Raw genomic sequence first — 27,624 nt, forward strand, 5'->3', positions numbered from 1 at the left:
TTGTCTGTCAGTGGGGCTGTCATCCTGCCTGTTTGTGTGTCAGTGGGCCTGCCATTCTGTCTGTTTGTGTGTTGTTGCCAGTATCACTTGGATCAGGTGCAATTAACAGTCAAATGCTGAGCCACACAGTCATATGATGGTACTCACGAACTCAAAATGACAAGGAGTGAGCGCGAGGACAATTCTGAGGAACATAGTAACAGGACACAGACCTACACCTACCATTCCCACTCAGAGAGCTCCAGATTTGCAAATTGGGCATCTCATTGTAATTGCCAAGTGAGGAATGGAGGATGTTTCATTAAGTTCTAAGTATGGCCATGATCTTGAACTAATCCAGAGGGCTGGATTAATATTCCAAGGAAAACAAGTTCAAATTCCATTCTGACGGTCTGAAAATTTACATTGCAGGTGAAAATGAAAAAATCTGAAAATAATCAGATATCACGTTTCATGTCAGAAAACCTTAACTGATGAACTAATGTCCTTGAGGAAACCCCCCAGGCCCCTGTTCCAATCTTACCCATATATACCTTTCTATGTGAATCCAGTCCCACACCAGTGAATGTTCTTAATGGTCATGGATAAGGGTTGAGATGCTGTTTCAGATGCAAGGGAAGTAAGGTCTATCTGTGAGTTCTGAAGATTTGCAGTTCCTAGGGTATCTCTTCTTCCTTGAGGTTACTGGTCAATTTGCACATTGACAATGTAGGCATCATTAACATGCCATCATTTCTTAAGCAAGTTGCTGCCAAGTGTTAATACTGTTACAGCTGATCCACATAATGAGTGCGCAGTATGACTCATTGCAGAAATGCTTTTGAGAGACAAGATGCTACATAAGTGCACATTCTTGTGTTGGTTTTGAAGGTATCCTGGGCTAGAGGGAGAGGGCATTGCTTACCATTCCCACCCTTGATTTTTGGTTAGGGTTTCTACACCAAATCTGTGGGTGTTAGGCGCAAACAAGCTCAGACTGTGACACCAACCTGATGTGTAATGGAATAACATACTAGCCACTGACAAATAACTACTGGACCACGAAGGCAGCTGGCAATCACAAAAACCAAAGGGTAGTACCAATTCAGAAGAGACTATATCCAAGAGACAGGGACTAAAAAATACACTTTGGGCTGTGATTGAGGATAGGGCAGCAGTTCTGATTCCAGGCACTGTGTGTAATTGCTGATTAAATCCTCTAGTGGATTTATCACCTATTCCCAGCCCAGTTCTTTCATGCATTATTTAATGGTAATCTGCACTTTAACTACCTTACTGCCTTGCTTATGTTAAAGCCTAATTAAAAACACCCCCCTCGGGCTCTAGTGTCAGACTTGATTATGAATACTGAGCAGCTCACTCATGACAAGACTCAGCACTAATGACAGGCGCACGCAGGGGAAATTAATGAGATGGACCTGAATGGGGAGCGGTCAGCTGTGTGATTCTATTCTGGAGTTTCATGATATTCACAGAGTATTTTTGTGGATTAGCAGCAGAGGGAGTGTCTTGGCACACTGTCCCTTTGGCACACTGACCCCTCAACACGCTGCCTCTTCTGTCTGCACTCTGACACCTCCCTTTGGCTCTCTAACCCCTGAAAATGTTGACCCATCAGTATGTTGATGTTTCCCCTCTGCACTGTGTTCTGTCTGAGTTATAGAGTCGTAGAGCTGTGCAGCGTGGAAACAGACTGTTCAGCCCAACTTGTCCATGCCAACCAGATATCCTGAATTAAACTAGTCCCATTTGCCAGCATTTGGTCCATATCCCTCTAAAGCCTTCCTATTCACATACCCATCCAGATGCCTTTTAAATGTTGTAATTGTACCAGCCTCCAACATTTCTTCTGGCAGCTCATTCCTTACATGCACAACCCTTTGCGTGAAAAGTTGCCCCTTACGTCCCTTTTAAATCTTTCCCCTCTAATCTTGAACCTATGCCCTCGAGTTTTGGACTCCCCTATCCCAGGGAAAAGACCTTGGCTATTCGTCCTTCCATGCTCCTCAAGATTTCATATACCTGTATAATGTCACTCCTCAGCCTGCGACAGTCCAGGGAACATAACCCCAGACTATTTAGCCTCTCCCCATAGCTCAAATGCTCAACCCTGGCAATATCCTTGTAAATATTTCCTGAACCCTTTCAAGTTTCACAACATCCTTCCAATGGCAGGGAGACCAGAATTGTACACAGTATTCCAAAAGTGGCCCAACCAATATCCTGTACAACTGCAACATGATCTCCTAACTCCTATACTCAATGCACTGATCAATAAAGGCAAGCATACCAAACATTTTCTTCATTATCCTGTCTATCTGGGACTCCACTTTCAAAGAAATATGAATTTGCATTCCATGGGCTCTGTTCAGCAGCACACCCCAGGACTTACCATTGAGTGTATAAGTTCTGCCCTGATTTGCCTTTCCAAAATGCAGCACCTCACGTTTATCTAAATTAAACTCCACCTGCCACTCCTTGACCCATTGGCCCATCTGATCAAGATCCTGTTGTACTCTGAAGTATCCCTCTTCTCTGTCCACTACACCTCCAGATTATGTCAAAATATAAGGCGACTCAGAGGTTGGAATTGGCAAGGATGAGGAATCTGCTTTTATTTTGTGGTTTAAACTATCTCGGGTATGGGTACCTGCATGTACAGTCTGAGAGACTGTTTCTTCCTAATCTCTAATAAGGCCTTTCAACTGCTTCTGTGCTGTAACATTCCTTTATTTACATTTCTAGGTAATAGATTATCAAGTACAGCCCAGAAGTGCAGTGTTTAAAACCTCCCTCATCACGTGCTTATTCTAGACTCTTGTCATCTTTCTTAATGATGTCAGAGTCATGTGATCAGTTACATTATCCTGATTTATATTAATCTCATTATCCCATATCCCTCCCCCCATGCTTCTCTCTAGTTGGTCTACCTGATTCCAGTAGTTTACAAAAATTATATAAGTGAGTAAAATTAATCAGGATAATCATTATCAACATTATTATTACCATTATCACAGTTATCACCATTATTATCATCTCACCAACCCCACCATTTCCAACTTCCAAAGTTCAAACCTCACAGGCTGAGGCAACTGGAGATCCAGTTCTGGTTCGTGTGAGTTCATCACTAGGGTGATGGTGTTACACCATGTCCGGAATAGTTGTGCTACTCTGTCTGATGTAGTATAGGTGTGGTTGGCCTACATCCTGTGACAATCATACTCAGTCACACTCCTTAGCCTGAGTGAGATCAATCCTGTCCTGTTCCTATTGAATGTCCCTTCAGGTGTTCTGATAGTGTAAGATCTCAGTGCATTTGTTTCTCTGATGACCACGGTTTCTGACTTCCTTTCCCTTAACCAGACATTGTATTCTAGCTTTAAAGTTTACAGTTTTTACCTTGTGCCTAGAGTCATACTGTCTGTGCTACATTTTGTTATAGTTTTTCTCTACTTGATTTATCTTCATGTGGTCTTGAGAGATTATGTTTGGCCTTAGGTCATAGTCTAAACCTGGTACATCAATTTTAAACCTCTTCCCCACTTATCGTTCCATGGGCAAGTCTCCATTATTCAGTGCTGTTGCTCTGTAACTGAGTCAAGCTAATTCCCAATCTGGATTCTGAGGTGTCACAGACTTCACAGTCTTGGCTGCTCTTTTTGCCTCTCCATTCAACTGCGGATCGAATGAAGAACATGTCACCTACTTGACTCCTGCTTCCGAAGTAAATCCCCTGAAATCCTCATGTATGAGTTGCAGTCTGATACTAATTCTTCCAATAAAACATGTATGACAAAAATCCTTTACAGTTCTCTGAACATTGAGTCTACTGTAAGTTAATGACTAAAGATGAAGTCTTGCCACTTCAATCCACGTTGAATAATAGCTGACTCGGACTAAATGCATCTTCCCTCTAGACAAAAACACATCTGTTGATAGACTTTCCTGTGGTCTTTCTGGAAATCTTGATGCATTCATTTGCTCTGTAGGTACTTGGTTGTGTCAGGCACACAGTTGGTAAAACAAGATGCAGTGCTAAAAACAAAAATTGCTGGAGATCACAGTGGGTCAGGCAGCATCCACGAAGGAAGGGCAGGCTAACATATCGAGTCCAGATAACTCTTCATCATGGCTGAAGTGAAGTGTGGAAGGGGCAGCATTTATGCAGTAGTTCGCAAAGCGGGTTTGGAGTGCTGGAGGAGAAATGATGTTAATAGTGCAGATTTAGTGATTGGAATGTGAGTAGGGAGAGCAATGGTGTGTCTATCTGCCAGACTGGAAAGAACAGACAGTCCCACTGGGGTAGGGGAAGGGGAGAATAAGTGACAAAGAATGTAACAAACAAAGCAAAAAGAAAGGGAAGGAATGGGTTCACAATTTGAAGGTGTTGAATTCAATATTGAGCCCAGAAGGTTGTAAACTGCCTAGTGTGAAGATGAATTGTTGTTCCTCCAGTTTGTGCTGTGATTCACTGCAGCCTTACAGCATGCCAAGGACAGAAAAGTGGGCATGTGAGCAAGATGCTATGTTAAAATGACCGGAAACGGGAAGGTCAGAGTCAGGCTTGCGCATGGATCAGAGGTGTTCTGCACAGCGGTCCCCAGTCTGCATTTAGCTTCTCCAATGTAGAGTAGGTCACATTGGGTGCAGTGAATACAATGCACAAGATTGGAAAAGGTACAAGTGAAATGCTGCTTCATCTGGAAAGACTGTTTAGGCCCTTGGATTGTGAGCAGGGAAGAGATGAAGGGGCAGGTGTTGCATCTCCTGTGGTTACATGGGAAGAGGGGAGTGGTGTTGGTGGTTGAGGACTGGACTAAGGTGTCCCAGATGGAATGATCCCTGCAAAATGGAGATAGGGGAGTGAGGGGAAGATGTGTTCGGTGGTGGCGTTCTGTTGGAATTTCTGAAACGGCAGAGAATGATCTTTTGAATGCAGAGGCTGGTGGGATGAAAAGTGAGGACAGGGGGAAACTGATCACACTGTTGTGAGTGATGGGAAGGGGCAAGGGTGGAAGCAGAGGTGATAAGTTGGATGTGGCTGAGGGCCCTTTCAACCACAGTGGGCGGGAAACCATGGTTATGGAAGAACGACAAGCATGACCCTAACCTTCCTGTCGCTGGTCATTTTAACACAGCATGGTCCGTGCACAAATATGATCCCAACCTTCCTGTAGCCGGTCATTTTAACACAGCATCTTGCTCGCATGTCCACTTGCCTGTCCTCAGCATGCTGCAGTGAATCACAGCACAAACTGGAGGAACAACATCTCATCTTCAAACTAAGCATTTTACAACCTTCTGGGCCCAATATTGAGTTCAACACCATCAAATTGTGAAACCATTCCTTCCCTTTCTTCTATCTTTGCTTATTAAATTCTCTGTCACCCGCTCTCCCCTTCTCCCACCCCACTGGAACCATCTGTTCTTTTCAGTCTGGCAGTTAGACACACTATTGTTCTGCCCTTCTCACATTCCGATCACGTAATTTATCAACATCCTTTCTCCCACAGCACACCAACACCCACCCCTCCCAACATAGAATAAATGCTGCCCCCCTCCATACTGCTTACGCTCTGATGAGGAGTAATCTAGATTCGAAGCGTTAGCTTGCTTTGTCTTCATGGATGCTACTTGAACCGCTATGATCTCTAGCACTTTTTGTTTTCAGTTCAGATTCCAGCATCTGCAGTAATTTGCTTCTAAAATGCAATGCTGTGTGGATCTAATGAAATATCTGGCCCCACACGGAGACTTGTGCTCCTTCTGTGCACTTTGTGATGCCTAGATTATTCCTGTGGAGCTTCTGCAAGATTTCTTTTCACATCAACTTTGGTTTAACTATTCTTCGGTCATACACCAATAGATCTTTCACCATTGTCAAGTGTTGTTTTTGATCATGGTATCTTTTCAGCACTTTATCTGGTAGGTGCGCACAGAGTTGTCTGGACCTCGTGTATGCCTTGTGCAGGGATTTGTCTGACTTTATCTTCAGTTGTTTGACATTGTGTAGAATAAGAGCCTACATCTTCCACAAAAGTAAGGTCCTTTTTTTGTCTGCTTGATCCACTGCAGCACTTGAGAATGAATCTGCTGATACTTGCACCTGTCTGGAACATAGTTATGTATTATAGTCATATGTCATCAGCTTAAGCCTTTGAATGTAGAGGCAATTTGATGTGTTCTGCTCCCAATATTGTTAATAAAGGCTTGAGGTCCATCTCAATCTGGAATTTGAGTCCCAAGAGGTAGTCTGCAAACCTTTCACATCCCCATGTAACAACTCACACTTCCTTCTCTGTGGTAGCTGGCTTGTATTCACTCTCCATCAAAGCTCTCAACATAAAACAAACCAGTTATCACTTTCTGTCAGTTTACTCTTGAATAAGGACAGTGAATAAGTCTGGGTTGTAATGTACTACATCATTAAAAAGTAAATTCTCTTTGATCTTTTCAAAGGTTGTGGTCTGCTCCTGACTCCAATACTATTGTTAGACATTTATCAAAAGACTAACTGAATATTCCCACTTGATTCTCTACATCTTTGATTCATGGGAAGTCATTTGCACACTTTGATACTGGAAACTCACCAATGGCTATTGTTTTCCTTGGATCTGTAATTGCTGCTGTGAAGAATTTATATTTCTCCTTCAGTATAAGATCAGTGTTCTGTAGTGACTTTAATGCTTCCCTGACCCTCTGGTCATGCTCCTCCTTCATTTTAGGATGTAGTGGATGTCGTCCATATGCATAATGGTTCCCTGTTTCCCTCCAGGATTCAAGACTTTCCTCTTTGGAAAATCTCTGGCACAGTGGAGATTCCAAATGGTAAATAGTTGAAACAATATTTCCTGATTAGTGTAATCAATGCAGTCAGCAATCAAGACTCTTGGTCTGACGGTATCTGCCAAAACCTGATGTTGCACCCAATTTTGTGGAAAACCTACTTGTTGCCAATTTTGTCAAACTAACATCAACAGATGGAATAGAATGGATTTGCCTTCTTACTTCTTTGATTATATGAGTGAGATCCACACCCAATCTTATTTCTCCATTTGTCTTGGGAACAGTTAACTACCCATGAACACCTTTGTGTCAGTTCTATCACTTTGATCCTGATATGACCCATTTTCAATCGTGTTGTCTAATTGAGATTTTACTTTTCCCATCAGAGGTTGAGGAATTTTCCTGGGCACATACAAGCAATGGGCTTAGCATCTTCTTGCAGAGTAGTATGATACTCCTGCTCAATTTGCCTAAACATTTGAACAGCTAGGGAAATTCTTACTGATATTTTGTTTTGTTTTAATTCTAAAGTATTGTATCCACTCTCTCAGAGGTCTAGATGCAAACATGTGTTTCTGCTGAACAATGAGGTATTCTCATTCCTCAGTATATATGGTGGTTCACTGATATTCTGTCATCTCTGCCTAAACTTTGCGGTGATTTGCCTACCTGAAAATCTGTACCATGGCCTTGGAATTTTATGTTTGCTGATCTAACTCTCATAGTCTTCAACTATGGTAAACTATCTACCAGTATCGAAACTGCTGCTCCTGTGTGGAGTTTACATTCTGTTCCCTTTTTCCTTCAACATGATGATGCAGAGTCTGTTTGACTTTTTCTGACCTCACCACAGAATGTTGTTTTCACCCTTTTGTTCTGTTCTTTAACTTGGTGAACTTTTTCTTTGTTATATTATTTTTATTTCTCTGGAAAAATTTCCTTTTGCAAAATATTTTCCTTATTTTGAAGTGATGAAGGTACTGTCAACTTACAGTATTCTCTAAAATGTCCCAACTGGCCAAACTTATATAGCACTCTGCCCCAGTGCTAGACAGTTATCGCACTTGAAATTTTGTTTTCAGGCACACCTTGTAAATAATTCATTGATGATGTCAATTCTCTTTTTTTTTTCACATTTTATCAGGATTTCAAGAGGATGACAAAACCAGTTTGTGCACTGCCCATCCGACTCTGATGTTTCCTCATAGTACTGAAAGATCCTGGGCCCTGATTTCTGCCTGCATAGTGTGTAGGATTCCGCTGTTAATACCTCCTCGGATTGAACAAAGTCTAACAACCTCTCAACCTACACACTGACTTTTTAAAAACTACCTTTACTGTGTTTTTTTTCCACTACTATACATTTTCTAATTAATTCATCCTTCAAAGCTACGTACCCACAACATCCTTCAGACAGTATAAATTAATTGAAAATGTTCTATTGGTTCGCCCAAATGTTGAAATTGCTGATTAAACCTCACCCGTTCCATAACTAAATTGCTTTGGTGTTTCAAGTATGTGTCAAAAACTTTTCTCAGTACATCATGTAATACTTCTATGCTTTCTCTTACCAGAACATCATCATCTATTAGACCTACAGCTTGTAAAATCACACTGACTTTATGGAGCTACTCCTTTGTGTGTAAACCTGAAATTATTCCATTTTGCTTAAACTGGATGTGAGTGCAAATATTTTCTTTCTGTTTTATTTCTAGGTCTTTCTGAGCGACAAGAGAAGAGTTTTGGTCGCTCCTGGAGTGACCCTACGCCGGTGAAGTCTGATGTGATTGGTGAACCGCGAGAAAGTAAGTTCATCTATTACTTTACACATTAATTGTTTAACTTTTCACTTTGAAGATCATAAGTTCAAACCTTACTTGAGATTCTTTGCTGCAAAGCACTGTCAGGGCTGGGTCATGTGCCACGTTCAATCCTGAGATAAATGGACTGATTTTTAATCAGTAAGGGAACCAATGAAAATGGAGGTAAAGCAGGAAAGTGGAGTTGAAGATTATCAGTCCAATCATTAAATAGCAGAGCAGGCTCAATGGGCAGAATGGCCTACTTCAACTCCAATGTCTCATAGTCTTGAGACTTGAGCACACATTTCAGTCTGCCAGCATTGTAGGCATGCTGCATTGTTATTGATGCTGTCTTTCAGATGAGACTTAATTTGACGACCCAGCTGTCTGCCTGTGTATGTGGGTGTAAAACTCTCTGGAGTGCTTTTTAAAACCACCTGTGGTTTAGCCAACATTACTCCATTGAACAGTCTCACCAAAACTTTGATTGTTCATTTAATTGGTTGCTTGTGGGACCGTACTGTGTAAAAATCTGTTGGTATGTTTTATGGCATTGTGGCAGGACCCGAAATGTCAGCTTTCCTGCTCCTCTGATGCTGCTTGGCCTGCTGTGTTCATCCAGCTCTACAGCTTATTGTCTCAGGACCATAGCTCAGGCAGAGTATTCCTAACTGCAACCAAAGTGCTGTTTAGGGGAATCACTATTGATTGATTAATTTATTTTATTGTCACATGTACTGAAATACATTGAATAGCTTTGTTTACGAGCCGTACAGGCAGATCAAAACAAGCAAAGGATGTTCAGATCAAAAAGACTTAAGAGGCATACAGGTTACATTGTAGGTTACATTATTTGAGGCTAGAATCCATTCAACAGTCTGATAATGGCCAGAAAGAAACTGTTCCTGAGGTGATGGCCTAGTGGTATTATCACTAGATTATTAATTCAGAAACTCAGCTAATGTTCCGAGGAGCTGGGTTTGAATCAGACACAGCAGATGCTGGAATTTAAATTCAAGAAGCAAAATCTGGAATTAAGTGTCTACTGATGACTGTGAAACCATTACTGATTGTCAGAAAAACTCGTTTGGCTCAGTAATGTTGTTCAGGGAAGGAAACCTGCCATCCTCGTGGTCTGGCCTACATGTGACTCTCAACGGCCCTCTGAAATGACCTAGCAAGCCACTCAGTTCAAAGGCAGCCATGGACAGGCAATAAATGTCCCATGAGTGAATAAAAAAAAAACAGGGAAGTGCATTCAGGAGAAATTAGGTTCAGAGCTCCTGGGAGAGATCTCAGGCATAAAAAGAAATTTAGTCCAAGTTATGTCTGGCTGTGAGTGCTTGTTTGGGACAGTGTAACTGAAACCTACATAAGTCAAGCTTATGCAGGGACTGTAAATGAACCTGCCCTATGTCCAATTCCTCTTGCAGTTGACTTTGGAGTGAGTGATGTGACAGTATACAAGAAACTTGCACTATATTTAGCTGAAGTTGTTTATAACCTGAAAGTATGTTAAGACAATGCAAATGAAACCTATCCTGTCATTAATGTGATCTGTGAGTGACTGATGATGCCACAACCAGAAAATGTTCTATATTTCCACAGACGTACTTCAACAGAAAAATAGAAGAAAAATATTAAACTAAGATCAGTAGAGGTGGCTAGGAAGGATGCTGAGTTAATCATGTATTAACAGCTAATGTGGAACATGGAGAGTAAGACATAACTAGACCAGGTTCATTATGAAACAACTGAACTAGGCCATCAAATTGGACCAAAATTGAGTTCAATCCCAATTTATTTAATTATGTTCCAAATTTGGGGTCTTGAGTTTATCCTTGTTTTATAGTAGGGTGTGGAATCATCACTTGTTTTCAATAACTTAATGGGGAGGCTGTTGTGTTATATATTTATAGGCTTATAGATGTTTACAGCACAGAAAGAATCAATTCGGCCCATTCTTTACTAGTGGAAAAAAGTGCTTTCTTATCCAACCTGTCTATGCTTCTCATAGTCTGATACAGTTCTATTAAGATCCCTCTCAACATTCGCAGCTCCAAAGAAAAAATCACCACCCCCGCCAATCTTTCCTCATAGCTCAGACTCTCCAATCCTGGTAAATCTCCTCTGCATCCTGTCTAGTGTAGTCACATTCTTCCTACAATGTGGTGATCAGAACTGTACACAGTACACAATTTGTGGCCCAAGTATTGTTTTATGAAGTTCCAGCATAACCTCCCTACTCTTGTATTTTATGTCTCGGCTTATAAAGTTAAGTTTTCCAAATGACTTCTTAACCACCCTCTCTACCTGTCCTGCTGCCTTCAGAAATCTATGGATATGCACACTAAGGTCCCTCTGATCTTCAGTAATTTCCAGGGTCTTACCATTCATAGTGCAATCCCCTTCCTTGTTAGACCTCTCCAAGTGCATTATCTCGGACTTTTAAGGAATGACTTCCATTTGCCATTGCTCTTCCTGCCTTACCAGCCCTTTGATGCCCTCCTGCAGTTTATGGCTATCCTCTTCACTATTTACCAGGCCCTACTAATTTTCATGTCATCCAAGAACTTTTTGATCATATCCCCTACATTTAAGTCCGGATCATTAACATAGCCCACAAATAGCAAAGGCCCAGCACTGAGCCATACAGAACCTGCCTGAAACAGACTTCCAGTCACAGAAACACTCCCCCACCACTACCCTCTGCTTCCTGCCTCTGGGCCAATTTTGGATCAAATGTGCCATTTTGCTTTGGATCCCATGGACTCTTACTTTCTTGACCATTCTGGCATGAGGCACCTTTAGACCTTAAGATCTGGATGTTTTCTTACCTTTTGGCTTTTTTTTTAAATTGTTTATAATTTTAATTCTGGTTTTGTAACCAGAATGGCACCAGAGAATGGCAATTCTAATATGAAAAGCCATGCTAAAGTCCATGTAGACCACATCAAATGCATTACCCTCATCAACACTCCTGGCTACCTCCTAAATAAATTTAAAAATCAAATTTGTCAAATTCTGCCTTCCCTAAAGGCATCCATGGTGATTATCCCTGATTAATCCAGGTCATTCTAAGTGCAGATGTATTCTGTCCCACCACTGAGGTTAGACTAACTGGCCTTTCATTTCCTGGTCTATCCTTTCCTCCCTTTTTTAATAGTGGGATAATATTAACAGTCCTTCAGTCCTCTGGCATTTAACCTGCGGCCAGAGATTATTTGAAAATTACTGCCAGGACCCCTGTTATCTCCTCCCTCAAAAACTTGGGATACATCGCATCCGGCCTGCATATTTATCCACTTTCAAAACTGCTAAACTGACTAGTGCCTTCTCTCAAGGCCAAATCCTATCTTACCTTAGTAAAATTAGCCTTTCCCCAGTTTAGAACTTTTATTCTTGATGCATCCTTATCTTTTTCCATAATGATCCTAACTTAAATTAAATTATGGTCACTATCTCCAAAATGTTCCCCTACTGATACTCCTATCACCAGGCTCATTTATGAATATTAGGTCTAGAACTGGGAACTCCTTTCTTGGGTATTCTGCGCATTGCCTGAAAGTATTCTCCTGGATTCAATTTAAGAATTTTGCTCTCCCTTACCTTGCTAAAGCAATCTCAGTTTATATTTGGGTGGTTAAAATCTCCTACAATTACATCCTTATTATTCTTACTATTCTCTGAAATTTGATTACATATTTAACCCTCTATCTCTGTCTGACTGTTTGGCGGCATATAATTAGGATCCAACTGTGTGCCTGTTTTGTGTTTTTTTGCTTTCCCCCATCTAGTCTCATTTGATGATCTTTTCAAGATAGTATGTCTCCTCGTTGCTATAAACGATTCTTTGACCCATATTGTGACCTCACCTACTCTTCTAGGTCCCTTTCTACCTATTCTGTGAATACCCTATAACTAGGAATGTTGATCCAAGCTTCAGCCATGGTGTGAAAGAGTATGTTTTTTTGTGTGTTTCTGATAGCTCTTCTCTGAAGTGATCCAGTATTTCCTATAGCTGGTTGTTAGTCTCTGCATTTATTTCTCTGGCCCTGCTCTGCCCATTCCCAGGAGTGACTGTAATCTCATCTTCACATGAGGGACACTCGCTGCCTTGCACAACGAAGACATATAACATCTGAGTGACAGATGGGGCACCTTTTGAGCCCAGACCCGACAGTATTTCTTTATGAACATTTATTCAAAAAGCCCACATAGCCATAATCAAGCCCCTGTCTCCATGGTAACCCCTGTTGGATCTCCTTTTTGTATCACACCAGGTCAGGAGTTGCAGAACTCGTGCTGTGCTTTAGATGATGATTTTGACGATCTCAACTGGGAGGCGGAGAAGGAGCTGGAGCTGCTGTCATGTGATGGCGAAGACTTTGTCCCACCCAAGATCATGGTAAGATTTTTTCAAAGTCCAAATCTTTCAACCAAAAGCTTTTTGATGTCACCAGGCCAGCCAAGTTAATTGCTTTGCATTCGCACTCCTGTTTTCTAGCAGCAAGCCAGTTAGAGGCCCAGAGGAATAAGTGTCCTATATATTGAATAACTACTACAGATTTTCTTCATCCATCACATCTGTGATTGCTAACCTACATTGGCTCTCGGTCTAGCAATACTTTAAATTTAAAATTCTCCTTCTTTTTGTCCTACCTCCTCCATGGCCTCATCCCTCCCTAGATTCGCCATCTCCACCAAATCTCTCAACCTTCTGCAATATCTGTATTCCTGCACACTGGCTTCTTGCCCTGTTTTGATTTTAGCTCCCTGGGACACAAGCTCTAAATTCACTCTAGATTCACTCCCTAAATCGTCTGCCTGTTTCTCAGTCGTCCTTTAAGATATTCCTCAGAACCTACTTCTTTGATCGAGTTCCCAGTCACCTAACAGATTGTCATGTGACTCGATGTTAAATTGTGTCCAAGAGCACATCAGTTCAATGCCTTGGGATGTGTTACTATGCTAAGATGCTGTACAAATTCAAATTGTTGTTGCACCTATGCAGTTTAGAGTTGCACTGGCTTAATCTGGGCTGCCTGAAGAGTTAGGGACAGTACTAGGAGTAGGTTTGGCAGTGGCTGTAACAGAGTTGGGCTACCATTGGTACATATGGAACCCCTTCCTTCCACTTCACCTATCTTTCCAGACATTGCTTCAGAGCCTGGCCCATCAGACCTCTAGTGTGGTCCATCAGAAGCAAACAATGAGATTACTGGAAATCCATGCAGTCAGCCCAGTCACGTGACACCATTGTTCAAAAACATCGTTTAAAATTGTGACTAAAAATTGTAAAATCGACTGATTAGAATTGATCCCTGCAAAGCAGTATACATTCACATCCTGGAGTTGTTGTTTTGATTGTTTTTTTTTCCAGAATAGTCCAATTTGCAAAAAAATACTGATGTGGGATAATATTAATTGTGGGATTACAACTACGTGATGAAACTTGTATTTTCTTTATTCTATGTTAATTAACCATGCTGTTTCATAATGTAAAGTGCGCATCAGAGCGCGGTTTGCATGTTTAAACTTGCTTGTCATTCTCTCACACAGTAAGTGGTAAAACCATTCCAACTAAGCCCCCTCACATGGTAACCATTGATTCAGATAATTGTGTTGCTTCATTCACAGCTCATTTCATCCAAAGTCCCCAAGGCAGAGTACATCCCGACCATTGTCCGCAGGAATGACCCCTCAGTCATCCCCATCCTCTACGTGAGTATCACCAGTTTTGGGTATTGGCTTTTTTTAGCCCCTTTAAAGTTGGGAGAATCACATGTTACAATCAAGAAGGGTTGTCAACCTAGGATTGTCTTGTGGCGTATGGAATTAATGCCAAATCTCTGAAATCCAACTATGAACATCACCCAGGAGTAACATCATTGAAAAAAATTTTCATTTTTGTTATTAAGATATGAAAGTCCTGGAGAAGGGTAAGAGAAAAGGCTCTTTGAAAGAGCCCTGCAATTTTTTCCTTCATGCTATTCCTTTTGAAAATTATGATTGACTCATTTTCAACCATCCCTTCAGACTGTATATTCCACGGTTTAAAGAGAATTGAGTATTCCCACCCAGGGTGCTCAGCTGGTTCTGTTATGTTGATTTACATGTTACTGCATACCTGCACTTTCTGTTTTTATTTCAATGGTTATTTTGACCGACCTTCTGATCAATCCCTACCTTGAGGAGAAACCAGACCTCACTCTAGGCACCATGGTGTGGAAACTCAGGGAAGTATTACTGTGACTGCGATGATCATCCTGACACTGCTTGTCCAAACATGTATTCGTAAAATGACAGGGATATGGGGAAAATGAAGGAGAGGGTAGAACGAATAGCATTGTTCCTTCAAGAGCTGGCATGGGTACCATGGGTTTTCTGCGTTGGATGAGCCTCTGATATTTCTCTGAATTTTGTGCGGTTGCCAATAATAAGAGAACTGGGGACTGACACCCCTTAGTTGCAAGTTCAGCATTGGCTTCAGGGTTTCCCATGTGAGGAGGAGATATCTCAATGAGTAGAGCTCATTTTAGTCACAGCTATGTGCCTTGGTGCTAGTACTCCTTAGTGTGACTTTACATTTTCCCTGCCAGCTACCTTTGTGGTCTCTGAATACAGTTTCCTGATTGGTAAGGTATAGGGTTTAGTTTACATGTTGCTTTTGTCATACAACTGCATTGTTGACTGTTAATACCCTCAAGGTAAGGTGAAATCGGCATTAAATACTGCCCACATCCCAAGTACAAACTGACATTGCTGCCCAGTATTAGAAACTGAATTGAGATTGTCTAGTACACTTCAATGGGGATCTTGCAGAATTGTATTGGACAGCGCTGGGTTTCAGCCATAATTTCACAGGTGAAAGGATAATCCTGAACTGGTCACACATTTATCCTCCAGGGCACTTTTTTCTTCGTTTGCTTTTCATAGTGGTAGGATTCAGAAATTAGAGAGTTCAGAGCTTTAAAATGGCACCTATCCCTGTTTGGCCATATCTGCAGAAAAATGTAAAAAAACCTAAATGAAGAAATGAAGTGAGCAGGGTTCACTCAAAGGTAATAAACTTTAACAAGAGCTCTCGTTTCTCCGACAGGACCATGAGCATGCTGCTTTTGATGACATCTTGGGTGAGTAGATTTCATTGGGTTTGACTGTTGCTCCCACATGGTGGTGATAAAAGCACTGAAAAAGCAGTGTTCTGGAGTCTCATCTTGCCCTAAATTGTCGATCCATAAGTAATCTGATAGAAAATACGTTTAATAACGTATTGCCCTCTGAGCAGTGACCAGACTGAATCATGCAACATGGTTCAGTGGTAGTGCTCTCACCTCTGAGCCCAAAGGGTTCAACTCCCCTCAAGTGAATTGAGCACAACATTTAGGCTGACACTCTACTACAGGACTGAGGGAATCCTGCAGTGTCAGAGGTGTTGTCTTTCAGATGAGGTATCAAATCAAACCAAGCTTATTGTCTATCCTCTCAGGTGTACGTAAACGATTCCAAGGTATTTAGTTTGAAAAGGTGCTTGGGAGATCTCCCAAGTGCCCCGGTCAGTACCTATTCCTCAACCAGCATTACAAATGTAATCCATCTTCCATCTTGTGCAGGGTGCCAATTTTTATGTTTTTGTTTTTTGAGGGCTTCTCTTGAGGATGCGCAATGTTGAGGGATATGCCAGGGGCTGTCTCCTGGAGATGAATGACATCGGAGATGAGAGGGCCACCCTGTGAGGAGAGATTGAGTTGACTGGGCTATATTCTTGGGAGCTGATCTTATTGAAACGTATTAAATTCTGAGCAAGTTTGGCAGCATTGATGTGAGAGGATGCTTTCCCTGGGCTGCAAAGTTTGTAATTCAAGGCCGTTGTTTCAGAATAAAGAGTCAGCTATTTAAGACTAAAATGAGGAGAAATGCCCTCATTCAGAAGTTGAGGGTCAATTGATGGTCAGTTGTTGAGTATATTTAAGACTCAAATCGGTAGGTTTTGGGCCCTAATAGAAATATAGGGACATGTGGATCAGTAGAGTTAACGTACAACTTCAGCCCTGAACATATTGAATGGAACAGCAGGCTAGAGGGGCCAAAGTGCCAAATTCTGTTACTATTATCTATGTATTGCAACCCACAAAAATTGGCTCATTGAAGAAAAAGCGGAACACTGGCTATTGGGGAGCACGCTCAGTGAGGAATATACGGTCAGGTCCATCATTCAGTCCTTCAAGCCTGATGTTCTTTCAATTAGTCTTGACTCATCTGCATCTTAAATCTATCTAACATAATTGATTCTCCAACCCGTAATGTGTTGAGCAAAGAAAAATCCATCAGTCCCAGTTTTCAATTTGGGGTCAATTGATTCCAAACACCAACAGCATTGTAGGGGTGAGAGTTTCAGATCTTCTCAACACTTTGGGTTTCCTTGCTTTGATTTTGCACCTAAAAAAGTAATTCCTCTTTTTTCAACCTATCAAACTTTTTAATTGTCCAGTTCTGAGGAAGGGTCACTGGACCTGAAACTTTAACTCTGATTTTTTCTTCACAGATGCTGCCAGACCTGCTGAGGTTTTCCAGCGACTTTTTTTTTTGTTTTTAATTTTCTTGAACATTTTAGTCAGACCACCTTCTCATCTACACCAAATGTAGAAGTTATGATGCTAATCCATATGACTTGACCTCTAGACTTCAGTCTTTTTGCAGCAGTTTTTGAGGTTGTTGCAGTGATGTATATTTTCTGCAAATAGTGCTCTACTGAGCTGGTTGTTGGCCATACTCCAGATTAAATAATGGCTGTAAAATGTCCTCATTCTGTTGTAGAGGATAGTCATCAATTCAGCGAGGTTCTTTCGTATCATAGTGATGCAGTCTTAGCTGTAACGCTGGGGTATTGAAAATGGACTGTGCAGTCATGTTGAGATGTTATTGCCCTTTGACAACATGAATGGAATGAGAACTGACTAGTCTGTGTCCCCCGCAGAAGAGATTGAGAAAAAGCTGAATGCCTATCGGAAGGGGTGCAAGATCTGGAAGCTGCTGATCTTCTGCCAGGTCAGTCTAACAGTGATAGCTCACCAGCATTTGCTGACTCTGCCCGTTGTTCGCTGGACCACTAATTGGGCTGTCACCTTACAACAAATGGATCAGATCTGAGGGGTGCACTGGGCATGGCACCAGTCAAGACCCTTCAGTTGTTGATGAGATGAGCGTGAGCTCAGTGCTGTTCCTGCTTCCTTTGTTCCCTCAATTTAATGATGTTCCATTAACCACAATTCTGTTCTGTATCGTGAATGCATTGAACTGAGGACATGCGTGTGTTGAGTCACTCCATATTTAATGCTATCATAGCACTTTTGGCAGTTGCAATGCTACGAGGTTGTTTGCTGAATGCTAAAACGCATCCGCCCAGAACATCCACGGAGTGTTCTTACCTGCCTGGGTTGGGATCTGCAGCCCGGACTTCTGACACCTGACTCTTATTGTCTCACCCACCTTCAACCTTCAGCAACGGTCTATAACCCCTAGAGGTCCCAGTATAAGTGGTGTCTTGGATCTCAGAGTTAGCACAATGTCCATCATACCCCATGAAAGCAACTCCTCCTCACGACCTGAAAACCAGGAGCTCCCACAATTGGGCATTGTCAGATTTCCAGTTAAATGCATATCGGCAAATTGCCTTTTTGACACAATTTGTTGGATCAGTATTGACAGGGAGATGTTCATGTTATATAACCATGTCTCTGCTTTCTTCATGGATCCTATGTTTTGTTTGCAGGGGGGACCTGGCCACTTGTACTTGCTGAAGAACAAAGTCGCCACCTTTGCCAAAGTGGAGAAAGAGGAAGACATGATCTTGTAAGCTGATCACATACGCAAGTGGCATGCCAAAGGCATGGTGGGCCAAAGGACCTATTCCTGTGCTCTCCTAATTGTCTCTGCAAGTCCTGAGTTCCCTGCAGTGTTGTTTACAGAATCATTTACTATGTAGAAGAAGGCCTTGTTGGCCAATCGATTATATTGGCTCCCCTCAGAGCAATCCAGTCTGTCCCATCCATTGCCTTTTATAAATCTTTGCTTCTGCTCCCCCACCCTTGTGGGCAATGAGTTCACTGTACCATTCATTGTGTAAAAAAAGTTCTTTCTCATACCCCCAATGCATCTCTCACCCAAGACCTTAAATCTGTGTCCCCTAATCTAACAGTAGTTCTTATGTGCCTGCCTTATCTAAATCTGTCATAATCTTATGCACTCTTACCAAAAGTCCCTCAATCTCTGAAAATTCCTCATTCCCAGAACCTATTAAGTCTCCACTTCTGTACCGTGCCCCCTACCATTGCCTCACTCAAGGATCTTCAGATGCTTACTAAGTTGTAGTGACCACTCTCTCAGTATATCCTGGCACCTTTACAATTCAGTGTGCTTGCATCCCCAGGTCTGTCTTTAGAACCATGCTGTTAAAAGTTTGTGTTGGCTCTCCGTATCCTGCCAAAATGCATCACTTTAGTGAATGAATTAATTAGCATATTGGGATCAGCTCTCTGATTAATGTCACCCGCTCACCAATCCCACTCTGGTGTGCTACTCTCAATTTGCCATTTAACTTTGCTTGCTGCATCAGTGCCAGCTCAGTGACCGTCAGGATAGGGCATGGTGCTCCCTCGGGACACAGCCCAAATTTGTAACAGCTCAAATCTCCTCCTAATTTGTGGTGTATTGAGCAACTCAAGTGAACAGAGTATAAAAACTCTGTTGGCCTGCACTTAGAAGATGTGACGATTGACAGAACCAAGAATTGCTGCTCTTCAAAAGGGCAGACGCACAACACACACCAGTCGACTAAAGGACACTGCATTGATGTCTAGACTGCAATGGATGGCAGGCAGATATTGGGAAAATCATGCACGGTCAGAGCATCAGTTTTTGTCAATGAACCTCCTTTCTGTGTTTACGGGATTCAAAACACAAGATCTCCTTGAGTAATTCCTTAGCAAATTTACAGCTGAAATAACTCCATAGAGTCTGGTATCTTGGCACCAAGTCACCATTTATTTACACATACACAGTCCTTGACCCTGACCTCAGAGCCAGCTGTCAGAGTGAGCAGAACCTCTGACACTCCTGTTAGCCAGGGCTCCCTGATTGGACCGCATTAACAGCCCCAATCAGGGAACTCATATTCTGAGGTTCACCTGGCTGACCTTGTTACCATCACTACAAGGACTCATGATAAAACTGAGTCTTGCAAAGCAGCAAGTCAAATCTTTGGCTCGCATGGAGTCAGCTGATTGTATATGGGAGACTGGTAAGGATACTCCAATTAATAACAGTGCAGTGAAACCTGGAAAGAGAACGATCCAAGCCAGTAATCCTGGCTGGTAGCCAAGTGATGGCACAAAACCACAATGTGCTTCTGATTGGCATGTCCTGCCAACGCTTACCATCTTGACTGTGAATCAAAGCACTGGCAGGATACTGCAGGGAGTGATGTCTATCTGGTTTGATAGCACACACCATAGAACACAGCAGCACAAAAGAAAGCCCTTTTGCCCATTGTGTTTATGTCAGCATTTTGAAAGAATTATCTAATTTGTCCTGCTTCCTCTTTCCCAATGGTCCCACAAATGTTTCCTTATCCTGACCTTTCTCAAAGGCTTCTTTATTCTAAGAAGGCAGTGAATCTTTGCAAAATAAAAACCAAAAGAACTGCGAATGCTGTAAATAAGGAACAAACACAAAGTTGCTGGAGAAGCTCAGCAGATTTGGCAGCATCTGTGAAGGGAAAAACAGAGTTAACGTTTCGGGTCCGGTGACCCTTCCTCAGAACGGAGGAAGAGTCACCAGACCCGAAATGTTAACTCTGTTTTCTCCTTCACAGATGCTGCCAGACCTGCTGAGCTTCTCCAGCAACTTTGTGTTTGTTAGTGAATCTTTGCAGTCCTCTCTCAGGGGGCTGTCTAGGCTTGAATATATTCGAGACAGCACACCATAGGTTTTTAATTATTAATGATGTCAAGGAAGAGTGCAAGAAAATGATTTTCAGATTGACAATCAGCCAGGATCTAATGGGTTGGCAGAGAGAGTCGGTTGCGGTGAATAGCCCACTCCTGCTCCTCTTTCCTCTATACCTAATGTAGGAACAAATTATTGCAGAAGCTGGAATCTGCACTGAAAACAAAAAAATGCAACAAACCACAGTGGGTCAGGCAGCATTTGTGGAGAGAGAGGAAGGTAACGTTTTGATGACTAGCTCTGATGAGGAGTCATCCAGATTCGAAACGTTATCTTGCGCTCTCTCCACGGATGCTGCCTGACCCACTGTGATTTCCAGCATTTTCTTGTTTTCAGTTCAAATTGCTAAGTTCCTGTAGTAGCTATTTCCGTCACCCATTCTGACTGAACATTTCAGATCACTGTGTTTAAATTCTTATCTCAACTTTTCATTTTGCTGATTATCTTAAATGTGTGCCCTCAAATGACTGATCTTCTCACCAATGGACACCTATTTGCAGTCGACCACATTTACAGCTGCAGTACCATTATCTGAAGCTATGGACTCTGCTGTGCTGCTTCTATATCATTATTGTACCTGTGACTAACATTAACCAGCCATTGTGCTTTGAATGTGAAAGGAACTACATAAATGCCAGAGTGTTCCTTATTCAATCTATGATGAAGATTGACACCTGTCACCAAGCAGCGCATTTAGAAGCTTGTTTTCCAAAAGTGGTTCCAGAGGTTGTAACTTAGCCTGCAGGGAACAGGGATGTGGAAATAGCTGTCAAGCTGGTAGATATACAGTTTTCCACAATTGAGGAACGCATTTCTTCATTGGTGATAGGAGGCTGCTGAGATTGGGAGGTATATGTCCAGAGGCTTTCTTTCCTCCCTAGCTCAGGAGTGAAGGAGGAACCACCTGTTGTTCTCCTCCTACCACTCACCTGCCACTCTCAGAAACTTGTGATTCCAATTTCACCATCAGTGCCAGAAATGGCTGCTAATCGTTCTGCCTTTGCATCATTTGCAGGTTTTGGAGGAGGCTGAGCAGATTGATGAGCAAGATCAACCCAGACCCAAATGTGATCCATATAATGGGCTGCTATATCCTGGGAAATCCCAATGGGGAAAAGGTAATGCCTGACCTGTAATTAACAGCATTTTGATAGCAGTTGCATGAAGAGAATCCTGCCTTCATGGGTAATGTCGGATTTTTTTTATGGTCGGTCATGGGAGGTCGATGTTTACTGGCTGGACAGCATTTATTGCCTGTCTCTCGTTTTCCCTGAGAAGGTGGTGGTGAGCTACCTTCTTGAACTGCTGTAGGTAGACCCGCAATGCTGTTAGGGAGGGAATTCCAAGATTTTGACCCAGTTATATTGGAGAAATAGCGATATATTTCCATGTCAAGCGATATATTTCCGAGTGTTGGAGTGGAACTTGCTGGTATTCCCATGTATCTGTTGCCTTTGTCTTTCTAGATAATAGTAGTTGTGGATTTGGAAGGTGCTAAGGAGTCCTAGTGATTTACTGCAATGCATTTTGCAGGTGGTACAGACTGCTGCTACTGAGTGTCAGTGGTGGAGGGAGCAGATGTTGAAAGTGGCAGATGGAATGCTGATCACATGGGCTGCTTTGCCCTGTATGGCATTAAACTTCTTGAGTGCTGTTGGAGTTCTGCCCTTCCAGGCAAGTGGAGATGTCCCAGCATAGCTCTGAAGCGTTATCCAGGAATGCACCAAATCAGCATTGGGGGTTCTGTTGCTTAAGAGCAATGAGTAAAGACGATTACTTGATGACAGGTCATAAAACAGGTAACTTGTATGGAATACTGAAAGCATAACTTATTACAGATCCAGTGAAGGTTGCACTCCTTGGAGCTGATATTTTTCCTCCTGACAAATCCAAGCAAACACAGAAGAATGGATGTACCTCTCACTCAAAAGAATGGATCTTGAACTTCTTAATGAGACAGTGGGTGAAGGCCACACCAGCTCATACAAATGCTCAATGTTGATTGGCAATCCTTGATGAGTTTGGCTGGGAGAGGGGAAGCCAAGGGGCACTGCAATTGACTTCAGCAACTCTGTCGATAGAGATGAGACCATTAGGCTGTCTACTTGATGATGTGACACTAGGGTTCAGTCGCCTATCACTGTAGCCTCGTCTGCCCTAATTCTTTTGAGATGTCTGCACTCCTGCAATTCTGTCCTCTTGTCTGATTTTCATCATTGGCCTAACAGCTGCCTAAAGCTAAGCTCTCGGATTCCCTGCCTAATCCTCTTAATCACAACAAAAGTTTTGATTTATATATTGCCTTTGACATTATAAAATGTCCAAAAAGCTTCATGGGCGTGTTACAAAAATGTTATGACACCAAACTACATAAGGAGATATTAGGTCATATAGTCAAAAGCTTGGTCAGCAATGTATGTTTTAATGAATGTCCTCATGGAGAAAAGTGAGGTAGTGAGGTGGAGGCGTTTAGAAAGGCATTTCCAAAGCTTGGCCCTAGGCAGCTAGAGGCATGGCCACCAGAATGATTCATCCTGATCTTTTGGGATCATAAAGAAGTGCAGAGATCTTGGAACGTTGTGGGGCTGGAGGTAAATAGAGACGAGTGAGACCATACAGGGATTTGAATACATGGGTGAGAATTTTTAAAATTAAGATGCCACTTGATCGAGAGCCAGGATGGGTCAGTGAGTGAAAGTGGAACAAGAGTTGGCGCGAGTTAAGACGTGGCCGAGTTTTGAATGAAGGATAAAAATTTGGAGACCACCTGTGAGTGGGGCAGATCATCCTCTGGCTTTCTGCCTTCCTTTGTGATGTTCCTTAAAACCTACCTCCTTGATCAAGCTTTACTTCTGTTTTCCAAATAACTCTGTAAGTTTGGTGTCAAATTTTAACTTTCTAGTGAAGCAACTTTCTAGTGATCCTTCAGTGCATTGAAGTTGCAACGTAAATGAAAGTTGTAGTTGTTATTGATGTTTTTATCAGGTCCTTGATAAATGCGCTCTGGGCCTTGTCCTTGATTTCAGATACATGTGCAATCTCTCCACTTTACCTGGTAAATGCCCAGGCAGTTTCCACACTCTGTCCTTTGACTCCTTATGCTTCTCTGCACCATCAGATTTCAAAATGTGCTTCACTGCAGCCTTCCTCAAGATATATTCCCAATTGACCTGTTCAGAGATGTTATTGCGTTTTTGACTGGGTGCAGACTCGATGGGCAGAATGGCCTTTTCTGTGCTGTAGACCTCTGTGACTCTATGACCGCAACAGTAGGTAGGATTTGAACCCAGAGCTTCTGGCTCAGAGGTAGGGACCATCCACGGAACTACAAGAGCCTTTGCAGCTTACCTCTTTTGATTTCCTGAAACCACTTCAGCTGAGAGTTTAAAATTCATTGATTGGATGTCATTGGCTAGGCTAGAATTTATTGCCTGTCTCTAGTTGCTGTTGAGTAGATGGTGGTGAGCTGTCTTCTTGAACTGCTACAGTCGATATGCTGTAGGTAGACCCACAGTGCCATTTGGAAGGAAATTCCAGGATTTTGATCCAGTGAAACTGAAGGAATGGTGCCGTATTTCCAAGTCAGAATGATTAGATTTTCAGAATCTTCAAATCCAAATCAAATCGTATTCAACTCCAACTCCTTATTTGAAGAAGAACTGAAAGAACTGGGGATGCTGTAAATCAGGAACAAAAACAGAAATTGCTGGAAAAGCTCAGCAGGTCTGGCAACATCTTGTAAAGAAAAGTCAGAGTTAACATTTCGAGAACTCAGTTCTGAGGAAGGATCACTAGACCTGAAGCGTTAACTCTGATTTTTTTCTTCACAGGTGCTGCCAGACCTGCTGAGCTTTTCCAGCAACTTCTGTTTTTGTTCCTGATTTACAGCATCTGCAGTTCTTTCAGTTTTTCTTCAAATAAGAAGTTGGAGTTGAATACGATTTGATTTGGATTTGAAGATTCTGAAAATCTAACCTGTTACATTCAGTGATGAGGATGAGGTGGCAGGAAGGAAGAATTTACATTTAGTAAGCATTGTGTCACACCTTGTTTTCTCCAGCCTCTTATAGGATAACATCCCAAGGCAGTGCTCCGACTGAGTGTTATCAGTTAAAATTTAACACCAGATCACATAAAACAAACACCAGCATGAGTAGTCAAAGGCTTGGTCAAAGAAGTAGGTTTTCAGAAATCATGTAAACGTGTAGAGTGGAGTGCAGAGGCCTATGGAAGGGATTCCAGAGATTAGGGACTAGGCTGCAGAGGAGAAGACCTACAGGGAAGGGACTTGGGAATACGCAGAAAGCCTGATTCACAGTAACTCAGATCCTGCAGCATTGTACAGGTAACAAAGACAGGAGAAAACTGAGGTGCTGGAGGAATTCACAACAAATCCTTATGATGCTTAGGGAGCTTCACAAGCACAAAATTCCTCCTTTTGAAGTTTATTCAAGTTGTGTGTCGGCAAATATAGCAGCCAGGTAGTGCAGAACTGCACAACTATCGAACAGCTTAATGTCGTTGGTTAAGGGCTTAATGTTAACCAGGACATTGGCAACTCCTCACAATTCTTCAACACAGTGCAACAGAAAAAGACAGTTTATGATGAATGTCAGGTTCATAATGCAGTAGGGAATCGAGCTGAATATAGCAAGTACTGAGGAGAATAGTTTTAGTATGGAGGGGCAGTGCAGTCTTGGAGGGCTGAAGGGCCTGTGCTGAATTGTTCTTTGTCTAACAGAAGGAAATAAAGATGGCAATGGGTGTTCAATAGGAAAGGATAAGTGGGTGGGTCTACTGACTCTTCTATAAATAGACAGAAGGTTGAATAAAGGTTGGGATTATTAAAAACTGAACTGGAAATAATTCTGAGATAGCAAGGTGTAGAGCTGGATGAACTCAGCAGGCCAAGCAGCATCAGAGGAGCAGGAAGGCTGACGTTTCGGGCCTAGACCCTTCTTCAGAAATGGGGGAGAGGAAGGGGGTTCTGAAATAAATAGGGAAAGAGGGGGAGGCAGATAGAAGATGGATAGAGGAGAAGATAGGTGGAGAGGAGACAAACAGGTCAAAGAGGCGGGGATGGAGCCAGTAAGGGTGAGTGTAGTTGGGGAGTTAGGGAGGAGATAGGTCAGTCCAGGGAGGATGGACAGGTTAAGGGGACAGGATGAGGTTAGTAGGTAGGAGATGGGGGTGGGGCTTGAGGTGGGAGGAGGGGATAGGTGGGAGGAAGGACAGGTTAGGGAGGCGGGGACGAGCTGGGCTGGTTTTGGGATGCGGTAGAGGGAGGGGAGATTTTGAAGCTTGTGAAGTCCACATTGATACCATTGGGCTGCAGGGTTCCTAAGCGGAATATGAGGTTCTGTTCCTGCAACCTTTGGGTGGCATTGTTGTGGCATTGCAGGAGGCCCAGGATGGACATGTCGTCTGAGGAATGGGAGGGGGAGTTGAAATGGTTCGCGACTGGGAGGTGCAGTTGTTTGGTGCGAACCGAGCGTAAGTGTTCTGCAAAGTGGTCCCCAAGCCTCCACTTGGTTTCCCCGATGTAGAGGAGGCCACAACGGGAACAGCGGATACAGTATATCTCTGGAAATAATTTTGTGTTGACAAAGGGCATTCTAATGTACAAAATGAGGACTTTGCATCTGCCTTCATTCAAAGAGGAAGCTGCAAGTACAGGAACTACTTAAAGGGCTGACAAGTGTAGAAAGCTCAGGGAGGAATGCAGCCTTGGTTGCTGAGGGAAGTATGGATGGAAATGGCAGAGACTCTGGATACAGGTCTGGTACCTGAGGACTGGTGAATGTTACATTCAGAAAAGGGGAGAAGTTAAAGCAGATGACAACACCCAGCAACGCTGAAAGAATGATGCATTTCCAAGCCTAGATGGTGAAGGTTTGGAGGGGAAGTTGCAGGTGGTGGTGTTCCCCTGTATCTGCTGCCTTGTCCTTCTAGATGGAAGTAGTTGTGGGTTTGGAAGATAAGGAGTCTTGGTGAATTTCTGCAGTGCGTCGGTGCTGCTTGATAGTTCTTATGACACCTTCCATCACTTAACTGATGATCAAGAGAAGATTAAAGGGGCAGCAATTAGCCAGGTTGGATTTGTCCATCTTGTGTACAGAACATACTTGGGCAATTTTTCACATTGTCAGGGAGATGCCAGTGTTGTAGCTGTATTGAAATAGCTTGGCTAGGGGTGCGCAAATTCTGTAATACAAGTCTTCAGTACTGTTGTCTGGAATGTTGTCAGGACCCACAACATCCAATGCCTTAGCTGCTTCTTGATATCATGTGGAGTGAATTGGTTGAAGACTGGCATCTGTGATGCTGGGAATCCCTGGAGGAGGCCGAGATGGATCATCCACTTGGCACCTCTGGCTGAAGATTGCTGCAAATGCTTTTGCCTTATCTTTTGCACTGATGCGCCAGGCACTTCTTCAATGTCGATGGTGATATTTGTGGAGATTCCCCCTCCAGTGAGTTGTTTTATTGCCCACCACTGTTCATGACTAGATGGGGCAGGATTGCAGATCTTAGATCTGATCTTTTGCATGTGGGATTGTGTAGCTCTGTCTGTCACTTGCTGCTACAAATAGTCCTGTTTGATAGGTTCACCAGGTTAACACCTAATTTTTAGGTATGCCCGATGCTACTCCTGGCATATCATCCTGCATTCTTCCTGGAACCAGAGTTAATCCCCTGGCTTCGTGCTAATAGTTGAGTTAGGATATGGCAGACCATGAGGTTACAGATTGTGTTAGAGTATGGTTCTGCTGCTGCTGACAGGCCATAGAGTCTTAAGTCGCTCGATCTGTTTGAAATCTATCCCATTTAGCACAATTATAGTGTCACACAGCACAGTGGAGGGTATTCTGAATGTGATCATGGATCATAGAGGATTTTGTCTCCACAAGGCTTATGTGGTGGTCACTCTTGCCAATTTTGTCATTGACAAATGCATCTATGACAAGCACATTGTTAATGGTGATGGCAAGTCTGTTTTGTCCTTTCGTACCCAGTCTAAAGGTTG

The 27,624-nt window shown here is 42.5% G+C and overlaps 1 protein-coding gene across 1 annotated transcript in view; it reads left to right on the forward strand.

The window, feature by feature from the left end:
• Positions 1-27,624, forward strand: part of nsmfb (NMDA receptor synaptonuclear signaling and neuronal migration factor b) — a 75,690-nt gene that overhangs the window by 35,011 nt on the left and 13,055 nt on the right. Inside the window, exons 8-14 of the mRNA XM_048613691.1 lie at positions 8,502-8,591; positions 12,872-12,996; positions 14,229-14,312; positions 15,691-15,724; positions 17,569-17,639; positions 18,364-18,443; positions 21,613-21,715. Of these exons, the coding sequence (XP_048469648.1) occupies positions 8,502-8,591; positions 12,872-12,996; positions 14,229-14,312; positions 15,691-15,724; positions 17,569-17,639; positions 18,364-18,443; positions 21,613-21,715 (587 nt within the window). The remainder of the gene's footprint in view (positions 1-8,501; positions 8,592-12,871; positions 12,997-14,228; positions 14,313-15,690; positions 15,725-17,568; positions 17,640-18,363; positions 18,444-21,612; positions 21,716-27,624) is intronic.

The sequence above is a fragment of the Rhincodon typus genome, chromosome 28 (genome assembly GCF_021869965.1).
Source record: "Rhincodon typus isolate 14 chromosome 28, sRhiTyp1.1, whole genome shotgun sequence".
Lineage (NCBI taxonomy): Eukaryota > Metazoa > Chordata > Chondrichthyes > Orectolobiformes > Rhincodontidae > Rhincodon > Rhincodon typus.